At 32.6% G+C, this 24280-nt stretch overlaps 1 protein-coding gene and 1 long non-coding RNA gene across 3 annotated transcripts in view; one reads left to right on the top strand and one right to left on the bottom strand.

The window, feature by feature from the left end:
- LOC145972428 (uncharacterized) overlaps nucleotides 1-24280 on the top strand; it is a 58808-nt gene that overhangs the window by 30627 nt on the left and 3901 nt on the right. For both annotated transcript variants that reach the window (XM_083101060.1, XM_083101144.1), the window contains exon 3: nucleotides 19356-19393. In XM_083101060.1, coding sequence (XP_082957186.1) covers nucleotides 19356-19393 — 38 coding nt within the window. The remainder of the gene's footprint in view (nucleotides 1-19355; nucleotides 19394-24280) is intronic.
- LOC145972737 (uncharacterized) lies at nucleotides 20729-21691 on the bottom strand. The gene is made up of 4 exons (XR_014439276.1): nucleotides 21475-21691; nucleotides 21097-21279; nucleotides 20874-21002; nucleotides 20729-20810 (listed from the first exon to the last, which is right to left on the bottom strand). It is a non-coding gene; the product is annotated as an uncharacterized LOC145972737 (long non-coding RNA).

The raw sequence follows: 24280 nt of genomic DNA, 5'->3' as shown, positions 1-24280 counted from the left end.
TCCGAATATATTAGAGAGAAAGCTTTCGGAAAAATCGTATAATCGAGTGCGAATTGATAATAATAATTAATTCATCTCGAGCGATAGTGTGTTGCTTTGCATTTCGGAAACTGTTATTATTTTGACATCTCCTTATTTTATCATTCATATTAACGCATGACATGTATATCATATACCTATATATTCCACAAACGTATAGTTATTTGCACGTATAGTTTATTTATCCGCATTTAATTTTTAATTAATGAACGTATATTTAAATATTCAGAGAGACTATATATGTTGTATCGATGTTATTCGTGGTTAGATCGAACGTTAAAAATACACGAGGTAGGTGCTCTCTTGCGACACGAACACCGTCATCACGCTCGGTTCGCATAAGCTCGTCTCGAAGCCGCAGAAGAGCGCCGGCTATTGCGCCGCAAGAGTTGCATACGATTGAGAGCTGATCATTGAGGTTGCAATGTCTCGCAGTAACAGTCGTGGAAACGTTCCGTAGCATTGCTACTTGCATATGTAAATCGCGGTCATCCCGACAAATGACCTGTGAAAACAACTGCAATGTAACTGCAACTTGTAACGGTGACTATTCATGAACGGATCTATTCATCTCTAGTTTTTTATCATCTTCAAAAAATATGTTCACATATTTCACATTTGTCTTTATATCAATATGTCATTAAATCTATTGACAATTATTAGGAGTGTGGAATTTCGATGACTATTTTTGACGTTACACTGTAATATGAGTTTCACTTAATCTTCTTCGATTATCATTTACTTCTAGCAATTGCGAACTTAAAGCCGACGGCACACGGTACGATTTTTCGTACTGGATTTGATAAGATTTAGTAAAATACTAAAAATGCACCAATCAGAATGCAGCATTTCTAATATTTTACTAAATCTTATCAAATCCAGTACGAAAAATTGTACCGTGTGCCGTAGGCTTAAAGCACATTATAGTATAAGACTGCGTAAAAAAGTCTATAATATAATAATAGGGTGGGATAATGCATTCCACATTTTAAATCAATATGAAATAAATAAAACTTATGATAAACATATTTTATTATTGGTAGTTAAAATTTACAGAGATTTACTGATATTACAATTAATAATTTCACTAATGTAATTGAAATATTTTAATTATGAAATCAATTTTTTGAAAATACTGAAAAGGATATTTTCCTCCTTCTGCGTCCGCAGAAGATAACAATAATCAACAAAAATAATTATTTTTAATTTGAAAATTCAATGAAACATAAAAATTCATATTTTAACTCAATAAAAATATTGATTACATATTTATAAGAATTTCATTTTCATCTATTTCTTCTAAAAAAAAAATTGATATCTATTTGTAGTGTCTTGATCTTCGCTATTGATCTTTTAAATGCTTCTTCACTTTATTCTGTCCTTGTAGTTTTTCTTTTATACATTTTGCAGGAAAAAATAATTAAAAAATGTTATAATAAGAACAAGGAGGTAAATCCTATGTGAGACATTTTTACATTTAAAGAAAAATACATCTTCATGACAAAATAATTATTTGTCTACATGTTTATATATGTATGTAAATATATGCAACTGCTCTCTCACTTATTGCTTCTCTTTAGCAAAGTGCAATGGCTCGAAATCGACATATATCAAACTGCTTATTACTCATCGAGGAGAACATCTCCTTCGGCGCCAGCCGCACTTTTTGACGTCGTAGTGTTACACAATTTCTGAACGATTGCCACCAGCAATGCACGCTGTGCACGCGACTACTTTGAAATTCCATTCGTATTCATTTAATACAATTACATTTGTGCTCTCTCTCTCTTTCTCTCTTCTTCTTCTCTCTCTCTCTCTTTCTCTCAATTTTTTTCTTTCTCTTTTTCTCTCTTCGTGTGTTACCTGCTAAATTCTGTATGTCTACGGTGCAATCTATGGTAATCGTTTATGCATTTGTTTCTGTAATCGTACATACATATACATATAATATATATACATGCGCTCGTTAGGTGTTACATATGACACGTATGTCGGTTTGTTCGTGCTCAAGGCATGAAGAGAGGTCGATAGACTAATCAGACTATGACGTTCGTGCGAAGTAGTAAGTGCGCGCCATAAAAACTACAAAGCCTGCAACACGAGGGAATCAACCGAATTAGAAAGTGAATCCTCGTACGCATTCAAATGAACCGCACAACCGCGATTTGCTAATACAATAGATTAGCGAAACGGTCGAAAATATTTACAATAAAATAAAGGCACTAAACAAAGGAGAGCCTCTGGCATATGTATTTGACGTTTATTAACTAATCTCAGCGGAATCATCGATCGGTGATCAGTTGAGTCTCGAAGTTCAATAAATAAATAGATCTTTTGTCGCCCGGTAAATATACTTTAGTCTATTGTTAAGTAATTTTTATCTAATAACTTAATTTTTATACATCAAGAAAATCAATTAATTGATCCAATTTTTTATTTGTTTTTTTATAGTCAATAATAAATGATGTTATACGTATGTCAACATTATATGGATGGATATTATATGATTAATTATAATTTACTTGCTCTTGATGTGTTATGCGATAAAAGTACATGGAAAAACATTCTCGACTACTTACATATCATCATAAGGGGAGGTATAAGAAAATATACGATTATCTTTACTCAATTGATTTACTGCTCTACGCATTACTTGTACAAATCTTTCGTAATCAGTGCACGAGAAATCATAATATTATATTATATCATATCTCTCGCTCCCTATACGCGTGATTTATATGATCATTACATACATTGTAACAGCTTAGATTCACAAGACTACTCCATGAGAAGGATCGTTAGTTATTGTCGGCGCATAATTGAAGGTCCACGCATGCAGATGTATAAATTCGCGGTGTGAAGCAATAAAAACGCGTAAATAGAGCGAGACGTATAAAAAATATTCACGGCAGTCGTTAAAGTAACGAGCATGAGCATCACACAACTGAAGGTCGTAAAGTAAATCTGGTGAGAAATCTCTTTTACGAACTGTTCCACGCAAACGGCATTTTTTAAATCACAATTTTATTACATGTTTAATTAAAATATGTGTTAAAAATGCTGTCAAAGTATCTCGTTTAAATCAATTTTCAATCGTTTTTTCATATATCGGGAGATTAAAGATTGTAATTTTCTCAAAATGTAGTTTTATTTAACTCAATTACATATGTTATTAATTCCGCAAAACACGGAAGTGAGATATGGAATTTAATGTTGTTTCCGTTAAGAAAGTTATAATTTGATTTCTAACTGATCGAGAGCAGAATGTAAAGATATTACTTTCTCCGAATACTTTGCGATAATTGACGGTGCAGGGGGCGATCAGAACTCGTCGACATGCAATCTTAGCACCGCGTTGATTTAAACTATATCTGTATCTGATTCAAAATTATAGTATACGAGAAACTAGTATTAAGAAACTAATTACGTTTGTAAAACACCGCTGATCTATGTAATCTGCTATTTCGATCTGCTCTTTCATGCGATCTCATATAATTCGATTCGGGCCGGTGCTCGCTTAGCTTCGCCAATCTATCTTTGTTTTTCTACTCATTATGGATTTATAAGATATATGGTTTTCTTTACAGATAAATTTCCTATTTTTTATATTTCTTCCTTTGTAATCTACCGCTACGCATTCATTACAATCAGTAAACTAAATCTTACTTTAAAAATATATCGAATCGGTTACAAATTAATCGTTCCTAAAAAATGTATAATCTTTTAGAAAGAAATGCATATGTTAATTTCCAGATATATACATGTTACATCATTTATTTTAACACTTTTTTATCAAAGTCATCGCGAGATGGATATCTTTCTACAATCATGTATATAGAAAAAAGAAAACTTATAGCACTGATCTATCAATGTCAGCTTTGTTCATTCTCATAGTTTTTCACTCTCTCATAATTCTTCGCTCGATGATTTGAAGTAGTAATTATATGTAACGGTGCGCACGATGGTGGATGCAATCAAAGCATTTAATTTATTTTGTAATATTCGATAATTTAAGTTTACGATTTCGCTACAGCTCATACATTTATTTTTATCTAGAAATAGGTGTAGGTAATTTCTTTAAAATTTGTTTACATTTAATATAATTATTTATTGTTTTACGTAAGATTGCGATCATTAACAAGATTATTGAATAATTAATTCCGATATCGACACATTAAGGTACTCGCGTGAATCCGACACTTGAATAAATGCTCGATAATGATTTGTGCTTCACGAGTTACACATTCAAACATTCCTCGCGTATTTCAACGTGGCGCAAAAAGAATTATTTCATGTTTCGAGAGCAGAGAACAGATAATACCGTGTCCGCACTGTTACCGTTTACCAAGGCCCTTCCTGAACGTAAAAGGAAATTGAATGCGGTTGCCGCGAAATTTCCTAATAATATATCTTCCTTAAAGAGAGCCGCTCGCAAAAAGTATCTAACAAATCGCGTTCTAGAAATGCCTCCTCGCCAGCAGTTCCTCTCGTTTTTCCGGTTCTCTCCGTATCGGTCGATTCTTTCGAAATGCACGACACCTCATAATTGCCAGTACCGTCGATTTCGATACTCGGTCGAATGCCGAGCTAACGAGCTTAAACACGAGCGCGAATCGTAGGTGTTGGTGAATCGTGGGATATTTGATTCGTTACACGCTTCAGTCGTTTAATCTTGTATATTCGCGAGCACGAATCTGAGCTCTGCACTCTCGACTGGAAATAGATTTTTTAATGCGATGCTCCAAAAATAAAAAAAATCTCGGCATGTAAAACACGAAAAAAGAATTATAGATGTGATTTGTATAAAAGTTGTGTGAAACCAGTTCCTCATAATTCGTGCCTTTTAAGAAATTCGGACTGGTGAGATAAAGACGTTAATGTCTTTTCGATCTTCTTGCTGCTCGATTTATTTTAGAATGAAATTTACGGTTGCTTGATCGTTAGAAAATGCCGAGAGATCTTCTTTGCCCAGTCAATTCATATAAATAAGAATGTGCTATTTATAACGTTTGCTTTGTCAAGTATCGATCAATTAATTGATTTTTCTTTTTAGGTAAAATCAAAAAGTAATGATTAAGAAACTGAAAGAATTAATAGGACATGCACGGTTTATTAAATCAAATAAACTCTTATTTATTTTTAACATATAATGAAGTTATTTTAAATTAACTTTATTTTATGTTAAAAGTAAACTCAAATATATATCGAATATTACATTTTATAAGCGCATCATAAATATATATTTCTTTAATGCGATTTAACTACTTAATTAAATATTACAATTAATATTTATAACTATTGTTAAAAAAAGAAATCATGCATAATATATGTACTAAATAATAATTGTTAAAGTGCTTGTAAAATTAATAAAATAATGTCAAATAATTTGAATCGCGATACAGGAACTCTATTAAGTCTTGTCTAATATACTCAGCTAATATACTTAACCTTGTTAGCCTCACGGACTTCAGGACGTTTTACCTCGCGAGTATAACATCCACATTCACATGTTCTTCTATACGAATGTAATAGCTGACGAAAATGGCATACGAGACATTTTTCAATCGATTGGCTATATAAGGACACGTAATTTGTAATAGTGATTGGACAATTTATTATAGTAGCAGAATGAGCTTGCTGTAGTCACTAGGAAATTATTTTCTATTATCAAAAATACGAGTAGAAGTTCTATTTTAATCTTAGCTTTCTTTGAAAATCTCGATTATATATTTGTCTGTATCATTTCATTATTCGTATGATTATAAAATGATAGAAAAATTAAATCAATTTATATTAAAATCTTTGAAAGCGTAAAGACAATATATCAAATTGCAGCCTAGCAAGTACACGATTGGCAAGCATGGCAAATTTTAATTTGTTTCGCAAATTAGGATGAAGCTCCTTATAGATTTAATTATTACGAGAGAAAGTTGATACGGGAAGTTGTGAGAATACGAACAGAAGTACACGATCAAACTCATACTCTTGCATCACTTTGTTATGTACTTTTTTTTTATACGAGCATTGCTCATTGCAATTTGAAAGTATTATTAGATAATCACCGACAAAAATGATATTATTAGACAACAGATTGGTGCGCAAGAAGTATTGATTTTCCGATTATGGAACTATAGTGGAAATACTGAGCTAAGCTATCAACTACTTAGAGATACATAGTACAGCGATCCTAATCTTCTACTTTTTCGTATCTCGACAATCGAGGACCACCGTTGAGATTTAATGCGTTTCTTGACAAATTGCCACGTGTTAACGATATATTAACCTCCTATCATGGCCTCGAAAAAAATGGAGACCCACGGCGTTTTATAGAGCAGGGATGCATTCCAATCTGGGATCGACGATCCAGAATTTGCTATCCTAGACAAACGAGTGGCAATTTGTTATCCGGCGGAAAGAGCGATGGATGTGCGAGCGCGTTCATTCATCGTGCTCGCGATCCTTAAACGCCCGATCGTAAATCATTGTGTGTAGGCGATCCAACAGTCGATCACGTGTCTGATTTGCGATAACGATTCATGAACGACAGGATGAGCTGGAGAAACAGCGCGAATCTCCGTATAAGATCGGCCACTTTCTCCGGTGCTCCAGTCAGACCGGAATATCTTTCACTCGCCGAGTTATGAGATTACTCATCCGTACCTTTGTATGTCCGCAATATTTACGTCATAGTATTAAAAAAAATACGATAAATGTGTTTTCCGATTGCGCGGTGATGTCAGTATCTGAGATCGATCGTAATTGAAATGACACTGGTCAAGAACTGCAATAAATTTAAGCTATCCTCTAGTGACTTTTCTGAATGCAACATCGAACATACCCCATCTTTTTTGTTATACTTTCTATGTCCTTTCGACACCGATTACGTTGATTCTTAATTTATTATCACATTGATGGAATTCGATGTACTGGAATACGCAACGTTAAACGAATGGAACTTCGAGCGGAGTGATTTCAAGGAAGTCATTAGACGATCGGTAAGAACTTATGGCGGAATGAACCAAGAAAGTTACATTAAACAGGAAGCGATGGATCGTCTCGGCGCGTTTTTGCGAGATGTTCTTGGTCGTAACCGAGAGAGATATCGTGACGACGCATTGCCGGAGATTGGAGATTCTCTTTCTGAATATTGCGTGAAAGTGATTCCATAATAGCGAGAATGTACGCACATAGCATATCACAAATAGCTTATCTCGAAGGAGCAAAAGAGACGAGAATCAAGTATCGAAGGGACTACGATATCTTAATTACCTTGGCCACAAACAATATGACCTTGATAAACCTTGGATCGATTAAATTATTTAATCAAATTATTATTAAATAACTGTATTTCAGATGCAATTTTTTTATTTTATGTTTGTATGTTTGTAATATTCATAACACTAAGAGAAACTAGGAAAGTTAGATAAAATCATAATTATCTCTTATATTTCTGGTATTACAATTTTTAATAATTAATTCGACATGTTGAGATACTTTAATGTGAAGTATATCTGAAATATATCTAAGCATTTCATTAGTCTCTGTCGAATTATTGCACGAAATTTATTATAACGGTATCGCGAGATATAATGAATACTGACAACGAGCTTAAAGAAACGGAAATCGCATCGAGAATCATAGAGTTACAAAAATGTTATAATAAATTGAAACAAGCAAAATCCATTTATAAATAAAAAATAATCTATATGGCCTGCGGATTTTTTAAATACGCTAATATAAATCGATTAAAATCGCGATTCATTATCAGCTGGCTTAGAAAGAAAGTCTACTTTTTCGATCATCATTTTGCAACTGGAATAATGTATAGTAAATGGACAGTGTCAACATCATAACGCGAAAGAAAGTGTGGCGTGCACGAGAGAGCTCTTTCTTATGATAACCAGATTATTTTTCGTTTACTTTCTCCGGATCTCCGGACCAAACCGTTTATTCTCCCGCACGCTTATAAGCCGTTGCCGATTGTACGATAACCCTATGTCGTGCGATCAATTGATTACGTCGACTTTCTATACTTACATACGCGAAAGCTTGAAATTGGCGTGAAAGCGTATTTTATTTATTTTTTATCACGACGAAGATAATGACGTGTTAATAGCAGTGTAATAAAATACAAATTAGCAACTGTCGATAAAGATTTCTTTATGCAATTTCATAATTAATTATACTCTAATATTGCTTTGATTTGTGCGCGCTTTCCAATCATTAATTCTGCTGACAAATTATTTTCGCGAGAAATAATTAATTTCGCTGACAGGACGAATGGACAGTAAATAGTAACGAGTAGCATCATAACGTAAAATTCGAAAGCAGAACAAAACCTTCTGACTTTATTCTCCGCAAAATTGTTGCCCGACTGCGGTGTAAAAACGACAGCCGGGTTACTACAAATTTACATATATATCGCTCAGTAAAATCTGAAACGTACATTATACGCTACTCGAAACAGTACGCGGCAACCTGCTGAGAAGATATTACTGAAACAGTTTCACCAAGTAGAGTGATTGATGTGTAACAAACCGTGTTCACCAGGATTTCCACGCAAAAAAACGAGTTGTCTTGTTTTTGAAGATAATATGTTAAGCAAAAGTCGGCAATTTATATCTAACTTGTGTTTCCACAAACGCTTGTGAACGCAAGAATCAAATGTGTCAAAAAATAATGTAATATATTCAACTAAAAGTTAATGGCTAAAATAATTATATGCCATTCATATTTATAAATATGCATACATAAGCATATATAATATTATATATCTTTAGTAATTATTCTAATATTTAAAATAGCAACCATTAATACATGTGATATGTTAGACAGTTGTATCAATTATGCGTAAAATAATATATACGAAATTTATATTACATATGAAAAATTAATAATATTTATTTATTATATATTATTATTTATTTATGATTCAGGAATTTTACTGAGTTATTTAAATTTTCTTTTTGTTTCGTAAAGCTATATATTTGCCACAATAGAATTTACCACCGAATTGGCGATGTTGAAAGTAAGTAAATAACACTTTGCCACCGAGGGTGTGCCTCACGGTGTGCAATCGCGCTTATCCCAAAATATGTACGTATTCTCGGCACAACGCGCCGGTAGATTTATCTCTAAAATGATGTATCGCGGGTCGCGCGAAAGTGCATCGGGATATACGAACGGCGTAAATTTACTGCTTATTATCCGTTAACCGCACAGAAAAATCGACAAGGACACCGAAGATGGCAAGATCGCGTGTGAAAGTACATGCTCCTCGACGGTGATGCGTGCGTGCATCAGTCTTGCGTGTCAGTCTCTGCACGTGTATGACGTAAAGTGGGGGATCGCTATCGCGCGAATCACGTGAACCCCGGGATCATGCGTGACTCGTGAGCCTTGGCACGCATATTATGCCTATTATCCTGCCCGCACAATCGATAGGCGAAACGTCGTAAACATTCCCGCCGGATACATTCCCGAGCAACTGGCCGCTTATCATAAGCGGTAGCCACGTCAACGCACCACCCACGCTCCATTCTACGGATCATTCAACTTCAGCGAGTAATGTATTTGCGAGCTACACCCACACAAGGGTTAACGAAGCACACAATGCGCGATACTTTCTTGGCCGAACCTCGCCGCGCTAAAAATAAAACGATTATCGCGACAAAGTATACCGTAGCAGCCAAGACGTTTATCCGTTTATACGAGATACGTTCGAGTGCGAGGTATGCAGAGGTATTTCGAAACGCATTCAATAAAATCTGTTTTAGTTGCCACCGGGGCACGTATGGCTAACGTAATTTGCAGTGTTACATCGCGTCGCTTGATTGTGCACAGCATTATAATAGCCTCCTGTCGATACTTTTACCGGCTCTGCCTACCAAGCTTACGAACATAATTTCAGTCAAGATCGGCCAGCTGACATTTACGCCTCTGTGTGCAGCGCAATAAAGAAAATGACTAATTATCTGTCGGTCGACTTTCGATCATGTAGGATGCCTAGTAAGTTCTGTTAGCGTCTCACTCCGTAGAACTGGAGCGCGTTAATTCCGGACAATGCCCTTTAATACGCGGTAACCATTGAACTTCTAATCGAAGAATCAGTATTGCCTTAGATCGTCGTCGTGTTAGCTAATCGATGATCTACGTTAGCGCAGATTGATGCAATAAAGCCAGCGAACATGTTGAATAATAATTCAATCATTCCGCTACTGTTAAACGTCTAAGTTATTCAAGTAGCATCCATTTTGCACTGTCAAATGTCGTAGGCATGTATAAATAATTTTACGATTCAATCTCTTATTTTTCGCCCAATTGATTTTCTATTTTCTCTACTTAATTATTTCTTATTTAAATAATTTTTCGAATTTGTTTTTGTAATCGTGTTTACAAGAAAAAGAATTTGTTTGTATTATTATAAAAACATAATATAATAGTACAAATTCTTATATATAATATATATATTGATTTATTGAGATGCTTGTATGAAGCACACATTTTAATATAATTTAATTAATATTAGAAAATGGCAAAATTCGACTTTAATTTGAATTTATTTGAAAATTTTTGATTATAATATTTCCAACTACCTGCGATATTCTAATTACAACGAACACATAAATCACAGCGCGATGAAAAGTCTTTTTAACGCATTACCAATCTTTCGTTAACGTAAATCTAATTTAACAGGTGTAAACTTGTACTCATCGATTTTCCCCTTATAACAGAATTGCAAAATATTAAGAATGACAACTGCCTTATAGAGAAAAACATATTATCGAAAATCATCATCTTTGTTAGGATGACTTTGATTAATGAAGCATAGCGGTAGAGATGAAAATATCGGAGCTCACCATTCGTCTCGGAGCTAATTGGTTACCGCAGACTCTTAATGATCAGTGCGTCCTTGTGCCAATGATCGAAGTGCTCTAGATCCCACCGATAGTTAAACATGCAGGAAGAAAACAGTAACAAGGATGCTATGTCCTTCTTAGACATTTGCTTTTTCACGATGCACTTTCATACTTGCCACCGATACGCATCACATGAAGGTCTAATGACAGCGAGGGACTATCGGTTTATTTCGAAACCACGATGGAATGTCCTAGAAGCACGTCCCTTTCATAAAGTCCATAGTTTTGTATCCTATAGAAGTTCTTGTATAAATAAAGCTAAAATCGAAAGAAGAAGACTATCCTTTTCAATCACAGAAAATTCTTGCAGAAGAGAACCAAGAAGGAGAGAAAATAATAATATGAAGCTGTGCGGCTAGCCTTAGGGAGATTATGAAAGCAAACTTTGTAGTCTTAACTGAAGCATTGCAATTTACGTAGAGGCATTAACGTGTCTGATCGCGAGAAAAGAACCTGCTGCAGGGAGTAGATCGAATGATCTAAGTATTATACAAATCTTATACCGTGGAATTGGCAGGATGAGGGATAATCGGTAGTCACTTTCCTCTCCAACAGCCGTCGAAAAGATCGCAACGATCTACAATGATCGTGCCCGACGGGAATCACGATTCTCGAAGAATTACGTCCTAAACCGCGTCGTTAACTCATCTACTGAAAGAAAAGCTACGGAGAACATCGAAAACTCTCGTCATCGTGCTCAATATATATATACTTCGTGATACCCGGAAATTAAGTCACTACGAAAAAATAGAGAAAGAGAGAAAGTTGAGAATTTCAATAATCTGCGCCGAAATTGCATCTAACAGCGATTCTTCCTCCTTATATTACTTTTAAAATTTGTAAATTTAATACTTAATATTTAATTAATCGATAGAAAGTTGACATTGAAATTAATGATTTAGTGTCATCAATAATATGTCTAAAAATTTTAACTGTAAAATCGATTGTCAGAGAGCAAATTCATAAATATAATTCAAAAGAGAAAATGAAGATGTCAAACCATAATTCTTATTTCCACTTTAGAAATAATGACGAGATCAGTCATGCCAAAATTAATATTACTTGATAGAAAGATGAAATATCAATTAATAGTATCGCCTTAAGGTGCTTGTGTATAATTTAAACAGAGAAAGTCAACTATTAAATTTCTCTCTTGGAAGAATCTTAGAGATTATTTTCATTAGAAACTTCTTTATTTGTTTCATTACGTAATAATTGCATTTAATACTTGCATTTGATATTTAATGTTTGATTAATACTATTCCGGAGATTCCAAATCAAAAATGGAGCATTTTACTTTTGAAATAATCTTGAACTATTGCAGTAATATTTTTTTTATTATTATCTTAAAAATCGCAATGGAAATTTATTATTCTATTTATTATATTACTATATAGCAATTATATAGAGAAATAAACGTTTATAATTACAATTGTATAATTCGATGATAATAAAATAATTATAATATTAAAAAATGGAGGGAATTTTTTTTATACGATTTAATTTTGTGCTCTTAATTTTTTCTTAATTTTTATTTTAATATAACGTATAATTTTGATGTAGCGTGCGTGTTCTAATATTTAACTAAGTTTTAACATTTATAAAATAATTTAGTCTAGTTTATACAGTATCTAGTATATAATTTCTATGATCAAGCGGTGAGATGTTCCACTTCTTGTATATCCGAGTTCTGAAAACAAGTTTCACAGGAACCCTCGTAGCAGGATAATTATATAGTTTCTGATCGTGAAAGTGGCATCGACCTATGCCAGTGGTCGCTGGAACATTGGCTGAATAGGTTGACTGTACTGTCAAGGTCAATCTCATCTAACTGTTGACATTCATACAGTCGAAAATGGGATGTATCATTTTTAACTCTTATTGTCATTCCATTATTTTAGAAAGGTACGTCTCTCTCTTTATTTTCTGATTTAAAATTTAAAATTGTGTAAAATATGTAAATATATTTGGATGATTAATTCGATTTATATTTCATGTACACTTAAATTAATTAAGTTACAATTGTTATTTAATGCATTTTTTATTATATTGTATACTTTATGTGTACATTGTTTCATAATATAATATGTAGAAATGCCAAAAACTGATTTTTAAAATTTATTGGAAATTAAACTTGTTTAATTACTCCTTAAAAATTATTTGCATAGTCAATTAGATAGAAATGTTTAATTAGAAATGTTTAACTTGAATTAGAAATTAAGTTCTTACACCAGGGAATTGTGCAAAACGCAACTAATTCTTAATTAGTCCCATCTATTGCACTTTGTTCCTCGCTATTTGTAACGTTCTCATGAAATATATATATATAGAATCTCAACATACATATATAAAAGCACAAGTTGCAAACCTAGATTTCTCAGCGACTTTCACGATTTGTTTCCCATGCCGAGATGCGAATAAAGTATATATTTAGTATATATTAAGTATATATAAAGTATATATTATTCTTGATAATACATCATGCATTTTTTCAACTGTTCGACGTAACGTAGAATCATTTAAATTAATGTTATATTTATAAAATTAAAAAATTTTTTCTTTTCTCTATTACATATTTCACACGTCAAATGTTAGTATGTAAATGTTAGCGAAATTGATAGGACGAAAGCATTATATTCATAATAATATACTTTCAACATATTGCAACTGTGAAAGGAGATTAATACTCCACGAGAGGCGCAAGGAGAATGGAGGCCCATATGCATACTGTCATATCATGCGACACGCGTGATTTGCATATCTAAGTTTTTGCGTTTAGGCGGACAAAAGGAAAAGCTCTAAGAGATTCTTTTTTTTTCTAAGACAATGTCGAATCTCAAAATTTTTATTCATTGACAAAATCGCAAAGAGACATTTGATCCGGTCTCTATTAAATATTAAATATCCGTCAATCTATAAAACATTGCCCAAACGTTATCAGTGGAATATTATTACAGCGTCACATAACGTTAATTATGCAGTGCTATTATATTATACGAAATTGTCGTGTACTTAATTCAACGTCAATATTACTTCAGTAATATTCATCTGGATGTCTTCCGGATACAGAAAATATTTTTATCATTCCAACCACTTTGCCCATCCGAGCATGCATATTAAACAGAGAAAATCGAGCAACAGCAAGGAGATAAAGAAATAATTAGTATGTATATTACCAATCATATATATCAGCATCATCGAATTATGTAACAACTAAAAATATTTTTGCCATTTTATTAATCGAAAAATATCGTGGTAAATCCTGATTTACCACTTACTGTCGGATAAAAAATAAGATGAAGGAAACTTGGTTTTTAAACGAGATATCCGTGATAAGTTTGACAGTCTCATCGTGACTTCCTTTCGGGAGAAAGTTTGTGATTGAATTCTTGCCAACGCTGCGATAAATTAAACGAAAGTTTAAAGTCATCACGTTCCCTACGAGGCTATCGCTACTACGTGTAGCGCGCAGCGCAGACTGGAGCTCGGATGGAGCTTGTATTATATAGCGAACCGGATGCTTTCACTCTCGAGAAATATTTTCGAGAGACGAGCCGCGTCTTTTTTTCTCTATCTCTTTTCATCCTGGTTTCTTCTCTGCAGTCCTTTTCAATGCAATCGTTCAACAAAGATAAAGGTGTGGCCAACTTTAAACTCCCACGTTCTATACTGCGAGATTCCCATAATATTATCGACTATTAACGATGCATCCCAATGTAACTTTTATTATCTGATTTTTCTATAATAAGCCGATAGCATGCTTCAAGTAAAACGAATCAAAACGTTCTTAGACTTATTTCATCATCATACTTTTAATCATTATAACAAATCATTATAACAAAATGGCAAGGCATAATCCTATTAACATAAATCATTCAAAAATATTAAATATATATATATATATATATATATATATATATATATATATATATATTATTTACTAGGATATATATATTTCAAATTTCTCTAAAATTAAAATAGAAAAAAATGATAGGAAAAACTTACATAGAATTAATTATAATATTATATAAACTATTAAGTTCCTGAAAATTATTGTACTATTTGCTGGATATAAGTTCGCAATATTTCGTGCAGAATAGTGAAAATGTATAACTTTATACAGTCCGTACATTATCGGCATTGTAGGTGACGTTGATTCAAGATGCAGATGTCGGTGCAGCAAGACTCGTGATCATGAGTTAACTAGGTAAAGTTGTTTCTTGTATATATCAGATGCGATACGAGAAAGGAGATCCGGAATAATCGTCGTGTTGAAATCATCAAGACATTTATGATAATATAAAACCAAGCGGCTGTCTCATTAAGGATTATTGATTCAACAACCTCTTTTTTTACAATCTTGGATTTTACTTTTATTTATTATATAGAGATGTACAACTATTTATCTCATACATTATATAATTGAATAATAACTACAAATTGTTATTTTATGTGATTATTGGATGAAATATTTAAAGTAAAAGAGCAAAAATACCAGCAGCATTTAAAATCTATTTCGCTTGATATTAAAGAATTAATATCTTATTTTATTCGCGCGTTTAGTTTATCGATTAGATTCGGAAAGTTGATAAACTCACGAGAACGCGTCTCTCTTGCATATCTTATGGGATATCTGGTTACGTGCTGATGCCAGCGGCACCGTTGTCGCTAATTTTTCAGAAAGTTCGAAAGCAGGAAGCACCCGATTTCAATTCAGTACGAAATTTTCTTCTCGTACTACAGAACGTAATAGTCCGCGTCTTTTTCCTTCGTGACCTAGGGCGAAAAAAGAAACAAAAGGGGCAGCGCACTTCAGCTAATGGTAATCACTTCCTCGTCCGCGGAGCGCCCATAAGAATCCAACCTGATTTGCGATTTGATTATGTCGTTCGCGTATTCATTACAATTTCTAAGTAGTACACGGCTATGTTGAAATGGGAAACTGCAAACTGCAGCATGGCAATAGCAGAAACACACGTCTCGTTCTTCCATCAATATCAGTGTATCGTCCATTCGTTCAAAATGTATTTTTCATGAATATTGCACGAGAGAAATGTATGTGTTAGAAATTCTTTCCTGTTTTACTTCATGATATATATAGCGCGGATTTTATTTTTCGTAATTTTACACTAAACAATTCATTTATTATACATTTGATTATCAAATGTTTGCCAAAGATGATCTTTTTAATTTATCGTAAAATTTATGAAAAAAAATTAAATATATAAATAAAGTTATTAAGATGTTGATTGCATAAATATCCTAATTTTATATAAATAAAAATAGTTTGTAACTAGAAGACTTCTCGTACTTATATTTAATTGTAAAGTGGAAAATTAAATCGGTGAAATTAGAATATTTTGTCAGTTGGTTTTAATAATCGTGATAGATTTATATGCACGGTGTTACTTTCTACATAATCATTATTAAAGATTATTTATATAGATATGGATACATATTATAGATTTTTGTGTGAAATGATTTTTTATTGAAACAACTTTAATAGTGTTTTAAAAAAAAATCTACGAGAAAATGAGTTGCAACTTAGAGCAGGTAATAAGAACTGACGGCAAAACACTTGACAAAATAAAGGCTTGCTAATACAGATTTATGTAATACAATAAAATTAATTTCTCCGATGACAGCGCGGAGGTAAATTGATTCTATCATAAAATTCGATTTTATCATAAAATCTGCTTTTTACTGCTACTGTTTAGCTACACATAAATTACAGGATAGTGTCTTTCGCATTAATCATATATTATATTGTTTTTAGTAGATGTCAAAGCACTTACTTTAAATATTACGTTACTTTACATCATGAATGATGCTCTGTTTTATTCTTCGCGAAATAATGTTTTTTAAACATGCAACATGAATTCCGATTAATTAAAAGTCTATAATCAAGTAATCGCCATCCGTCACGAAGCGACATAAATCGACGAAGTTTATCAACTCTCATTAAGCTATAATAATCGCGCAATGTTCTTTTCACGCGAGGCGAGCGCGATGGTAAAGCGTCATCTCCGGTTGTGTCGCAAATAGTGTCGCTAGGACAATGTTGAGAATGTGACGCCGCACGCGAGGAAGCGGAATTCCCGCATTGGTGTCATCTCCATTGTTACAGGATGTTGTAGAATGTCATTGAAAAATGGGGCCATGTAGGTAAATTGATGCTTAATAAGTAGTTGAATAGTAATGTGCATAATTTCCTTTGAAAGGATAATATTATTTATACAAGATAATTATACGTTTCCTTTAAAATATGTTTGTTCGTTTGCATCTTGTCATATTTTTGATAAAACGATATACTTAATTAATGTAATTTCACAGCGCATGTATTTACTATCTCAATTGTCATCAGCACAATAAATAGAATTATTAATACGCGCTTACAGGACGCAAATAAGTCTCACAACGCATTCTCGTATGAGCGAGATGTATGGTATATATACCTACGCTCGATATAATAATTTTTTTAAATCTACTGATGTATGGCAGCATTGTCGAAAGTAACAGACTGGTAGACTGTATTATTACTCAAGATTTACATTCCGCACGAAACACGTAGCCTGCGTGTCTTTCGTCACTCGGACTTGATTGTTCTATTATGCAGAAAGCGCTCGCGGTTCGTCGCTAGAAAGTAAAGTACGTCGTGCATGTTTAAGGAAGACCGATTGTCGTGTCATCGTGCAACGTTTCCTCTCTGAATTCAATGCGAAGCGCTTCTACGATAACAAATGTGACAAATGAAACTGAGAGTGAAGGTATAAACTACATTAGGGGCTATTAATATATGAATGGCGATATATAGTTTTTTCCCTTTGTTAACATGTCTCAAAGAGACGCCGTATCTGACGATTTAGGAAGGTGATCAAGGCTCGTGATTTTCGATCGCGATACACACATGCCACGATAAATTACGAGAATCCAACGGAATCGCACCAACAAATTGCCGGTTGCTGCCTCATTACATTGCGCCGAGCCGTAATTGGCGTGGTGAAATACCACCGACAGATCGCGATTTAACAAGTCCATTGAGCTAATTTCTTTTGATCCGATGTGATCCGAAAATCGGATCATGCCTCGATGAATCGAAAAATGATGCATTGAAAGAAACATCGCGGATCATAAATACGTGCATTTATCAAAATAACGACGAGCAATTTTCTTATCTTCTAATTAAATATTACATAAATATGTATTTCATCAAATTCGTTTATAACATTAACGCTCCCGAGATTTATGGCGAAGTAAAAAATAGACGGAAATGTCGGAAGCATTGTCAGCCCAATACCATGTGTCTCAGAGATACAGTTGACAAGCGGAGCCGAGGGAATGAAGGTCTTGATTTTGTACAAGTATCTCTTGAGACGTACCAAATCCTCAGTAAGCGTCTACAACTTGTCATCGACGTAATTGACTTTCTCTCGTATCGAGAGAATGAAAGAAACCCGGTAAAATCGTCCGTCAGTAAGGTACGAACTAATTAAGGAAGTCCGATGTTCGCGAGCTAATTAATAACGGCTCGATTGGATGCTATTGTAATAACGTGCGATTATTTTTCTTTCTCTTTTCTCTCGTATATGTTTTTGTATTTTTAAATGAATTTTACTGTACGCGATCAATAATTTGTAAAAGGCACGTGGATATAAATTAACGTTTAAACGAGCGCTCATGAAAAGCGACAAATATAATCAAATTTATTTCGAGGACAAACAAGAGCAGCCGGTTTCGCAGATAAAATAATCGCATTCCGCAAAAATATATTATTTCCCATTTGCCATTGTGTGTATTAAAATGTATTATTTTACGAGAGGATACACATGTGTACTAGTTTATATAATATAAAAATAATTTAAATTATTACATCATAATTCAAGTATTGTTGTAAGAATTGTGAGGATACTTGAATTCGCAGTTAAAAAAGAAATAAAATCAGTTTTATACAAATCTCTTAATTCGATAATGTATGAAAACATAAATTATCGACTTTCACGATATATTCGATTTCTTGCAGCTGTCGATATAATGTAATCTATGTGACGTTCTCAAGGTGTTCCACAAAGCTCCTTGAAAATCGCGATGCAATACAGCAAACAACTATTGCACGCGAATGATGCATACGACCGGTTTAATGATCTATGTGCGCAATCGAGGGTGGTCATTAACGTACTGCATTATATTTTGCCATGTTCCGATATCGACCATCGAAGTTGATCCATCGTGATTCGCGGATGCATGTTTGTTTCAAAAAATGTTTCGTTCTTTACCTACGGTGCATAACTGGGTCGTAAATATCAGTATCTATAATTTAATCGTGTTGTGCATGTGTCGTATAAACATTTACCAGTAGGATGCACAACCTTTCTCACAAAGATCTGTTCTTTGTTTCAGATGGACCGCCGGTTCCCGAGGACGCGATCGGACACGAGGTAAGAAAAATTTTTAAAGAATAATAAAAAGAAAGGACCTACAATATATAGTATGGCCATGCTATATTACAATTCGAATATTTAAAGCCTGATTTAACTCGGAAATCGCGACATATATATATAGGCGAAAGAATGGCCTCATATAGTCGCCTGCATATTTTACACGGATTACTACAAATTCATGCAGATATCATCTCGTTTTCAACAAAACATCTCTCGTGTTCTCCTCTTTCGTATTATATTAAGATGGTAGCGAAATATTTATATTAAGATAGTTATCTGCACGATTATTCATGGCAACCATTGTACGACTTGAAAGAAGATAAGATCTTTTGATAAATTTGATCTATTATATGTCTTTGTAACTTATAGCATAGTCAGAAATTAATTTTATAATTGCAAAGATATTATTTTTTCTTAACGTGTAAGATAAATTATCACAATTTAATTTAAATTATCTTATATCTTTTACATATACATGCAAAAGTATATATATATATATATATATATATATATATATATATATATATATATATAGGGGAGAGTGGGGCTAGTCGTTACAATTTGCAAATAATAATTTTTAAACCGAATATTTTGCACCCTAACTTTCTGAAAGTTATACCGTTGGTTTGGTACAACATTGGAGAATGTTCCAATTTTTTTTCATTCCTATCTAAATATTAACATATGAGATAAATAATTAAATATGGAAGCATGTTTTTTGTAACAACATGCCCCCTAGTGGGGATAGTTGTTACAGTGTGGGGTATAAGTTGTTACATTGGTCAAAGGAGTTAAAAAGAGGAAAATTAACGTTGTATTAATGATTTTATTGTATCACTTACTGAAATGAGTTACATTTCCTTTTGTCCTTTCATACTTTGTGTTTCTGTCGTCTAAATATCACTACTGATAATGGATTAATGTCAGTAAAGAACTCATTTTTATTGAAGGTGAAAATAATTTGATAAATTGTAAGTAATTACGAAATGGTAAGCAAATTACAACACAAAAAACAAGAAATATTGCCTGGTATTTCAGTTATATAATTATTAAAGCAATAGGAAAATACCAAAAAAAAAATCAAAATTTCAACATCTTTTAAAAAATAATTGCGTTTTAATCAAAATCAGAGTTGCAGTTGTCGCAAACATAAAACACTTCGTTGTTTGCCTTCAACTTAAAGAATAGGTACAAATCAAAATTTCAGAAATTTTATGTAAAAATAAATGCAATTGATTTTATTTTTCTTAAAACAATGAAGAATTTTAAGTTACTTATTATTTTTAATGATACAATCGGATTTGCCAGCTTTATATATTTTAAATTTATCAGCTTTTCTTATGTATATTAATCATTATTATTTTAAAATTTATTTGATAATATGTCCATTGTCGCAAATCACAAGCCGATAACTCTAAAATGGATATATAATTCCCAGATAATTTAGTTTTACTCTATAGTTTATTTTAAAATTTACCTAATTCTCGTTGTATTATAGCTTCGTCAGCGTTTTTCTAATGGGGTAAGTTGTTACAGTGTAACAATCTAGCCCTTCAAAAATGTAACAATTAGCCCCTTCTAGACACTTCAGTATAGGTTATTGAATCTGAGAAAAACAGAAAGTTCTATTGTATCAAATATATCACCAAATTACTTCATAATAATCACAAAATGTAACCATATACATTTTAAACACTAACCTTTTATATATTTTGTTGCACAGCAATCAAATCTTCCGAGAAAATGTAGATCGCCAAGGCTGATTTTACAAAAAGCTTTGTGACGCACTTGTCCGTTAAGCTAGACTAACCTAAACCCGTCAGAACTTGTATAACAACAAGCGTGTTGATCTCCAATAGTCTTCACTGCTCTGTCATCTATTACTTTTTTTTAAAAGCCACTGTATCAACCTACCCGTGTAACAAGCCCCACTCTCCCCTATATATATATATATATATATATATATATATATATATATATATATATGTTTTACATTTTATATTTTTATATTTTGTATATTTGTATAATCCTTTTTTTGCTTATATTAATATAATAAGAATATAAAAATAAGTACATACATCTAAAGAATACAAATATACATCTGCATCTCTTCTGATTGTGCTCTTGACCGTCACACTTATAACTCTATCCATCGATAAAACATAACAGCATTTGTCGCAATAAATGCAAATAGTATATTCCCGTTTCGATATCCATAACGTAACGCTGTCTGAGCTCTCATGATGACGCGTAGTAAATCAGATGTGCGATATTTCACTCAGAGATCTTATTGACAGCATGCTGTAAATTATATTCATGATAACGTAAACGAGCAATGAAACATAATATTACAACAATATGCTAATCGGCAATGATGCGTTAAAGAGTACATAGGCGGTTTTATACAGGTTGCACATAAATATGACGTATATAATATTTTAATAATATTTTTAATAATGTTATAATAATATTTATAATAATATTAATAATATTAATAATATTATAATAATATTTTTCACGTTTGAACAAATTCGAATATTTTTGTCAGATGATTCAAATCATACTTTTATATCGCTGCAATATGTTGTTTTTTTTAACTCTATTTTAAAGTAAAAAAATATTAATAATTAATCTTTGTGTTAGAAATAATTTCTCTTTACGTTATTATTTATTTATATATCGTAATTGTTTTTAAAAAGCAATAAAACAAAACAAGATATAAAATATTTATTAATGACGATTCTAATGCTCTAATCTTTAATCAATCAATCTTCCTAATATATAAATTTTTCAGCAACTTATTCTAATCTTATTCTTCTTTAACTTTATGAAAAGAGGTATTATAAAATTACAAGCTTGTATTTCACGATCGAGCAGTCCAGCAACCGATGTCGATTTTGCTCCAGGATTTCTGCCGTACTTTCGCGTGTCACAACACATATGCTTCGTTAATACAGCTTATAAGTTCCCTCGCGCCAAGACGATTCGCGCTGCTCTAAGAACCGCGGATCATCGATCGTATGGCCCGCGGCTACCCGTGCTGTGTGATTGCCCCTAATTCATATATAATTCATACCAACCGACGGAGATAGACTATAGCTAATTGGATAGTGCACATCCACACATCGAGATAATATAATAATCTTCAGGTGCACATCGTATATTTTATACCTGGTAAAAGAACACATTGCGAGACTAATTTGCGTCTTGTAATCGCGTAATAATAGCGTATCCTTCTTTTCCTCTCAGCTTTCTTCTCTTTGTCAATCTTCGTCAATTTCGATCGTTACAGAGAATATTAAAGCCTTTCATTAGTTTAAATCCTGTTTGAATATTACATGTAAAAAAGTCAGGATAAGTGGCGAAGGAGATAATACGTTTGTGAGACAAGAACTTTCATGCTATAAGAACTTTCTGATCAAACGCTTTTATCAGTTACACTATAATTCTTGAATTAATAAGTACTTAGTGTGTTTATCAAATGCAAATCGCGGAACTAATTGCGTTCTGTAATTATGTGTAACAATTAATACGTATTTTTAACTTTCTTATTATCGCCAATCGAATATGTTTCTAGTACATTAGTTTGCCTCGAGTTTGAAACTCATATATTTTCTTTCAACAATATCACTTAATAACATACATGATATAATTATTACTAATACACATTTTTATCAATCTTCTTGAAATATAGTAACGCTCATATTTTTGTGTGTTGTTTTGTCGGAATAATAATTGCATATTTCAGAGAACTCTAATGAATATGTGCACACACATACGCGATGAAATATTCAGATCTACATCGAATGGAAATACTAATACTTTTATTGTAACATTTATCTTACAACTCTCTCGGACATATGAACTGATTAAATCGTGTCTTATAATCATATAATTATAACCTGTCTTTCTGCATTTTTTTCATATTCAACTCTTCTACTTATACGGCATAATATTATTTCACTGTTTTCTATCTCTGTTATTTTTAATAAATCTTTCCTCATTTGTATATTTAAATATTACTTTACAGATTATCTATTTCGTATCTGCTTATATCGTGCATGCAACGCAATTTTGAAAGGTTTATATTATCTATAATATATTATCATATATTCTCCCTCCATACGCAATAAATTATAGTATATGCACTAGCGAATAATTTATTTTCTAATTAAAACTAATGGTTGCGTGATTATTGCCATTATGGCTAATATCATGGATATTTAATTATTATTGCATTACGTGCGAATCGAGATGAACGAACACCCGAATTCGAATTTTTCTGTATAATGTGATGTCGTAAAGGTAGTGTTTCAATTTGTCCCACCTGTAAGCTTTGTAGTGCCGACTAATTACATTAGTCGAAGCAGGCGAATAATTACACTGGAGTGATTAACTGCGACACATTATTTTGTTCTGATACGATCAAAACTCCGTGCATAGAAATGTTGCTCGTAAAGTCTATCATTCATTTCTCATTACGGGCTGCAAAGACGCATCCATCAAGCTCATTCGCCGGTGCATGTAGAATTTATTGTCTACACGCCCGTACCTATAACATTCGAAACGGCTACCATGATCCTTCTTCGTTAAAATTATTCCTTTTTGTACCATTGATTTATAATTTTTTTAAGTTTTTTTAAAAAATTTTCCGTAATAATTTTCTCTATTCGCGGAGCCTGTGTAATATGTAATATACAAAAAAATTCACCATATGGATCTCTCAAGAGCTAAATTTATCAATTCTACTTTTCATAAAATTTTTTAATTTTAATATTAAAGGATATTATTAGTGCTCTAATATTAAAATTTAGCAATTTACAAAAAGTGAAGTCGATCAATTTAACTTTTAAGAGAAAGGTCCATATATCCAGTACATATTGC

Source organism: Camponotus vicinus, unplaced genomic scaffold (genome assembly GCF_025532165.1).
Source record: "Camponotus vicinus isolate PSW18456_S1 unplaced genomic scaffold, iyCamVici1.0 SCAF_1, whole genome shotgun sequence".
NCBI classification, from domain to species: Eukaryota; Metazoa; Arthropoda; class Insecta; order Hymenoptera; family Formicidae; genus Camponotus; species Camponotus vicinus.
Note: the sequence above shows the minus strand (reverse complement) of the source record. Positions and strands in the feature narration are given on the sequence as shown.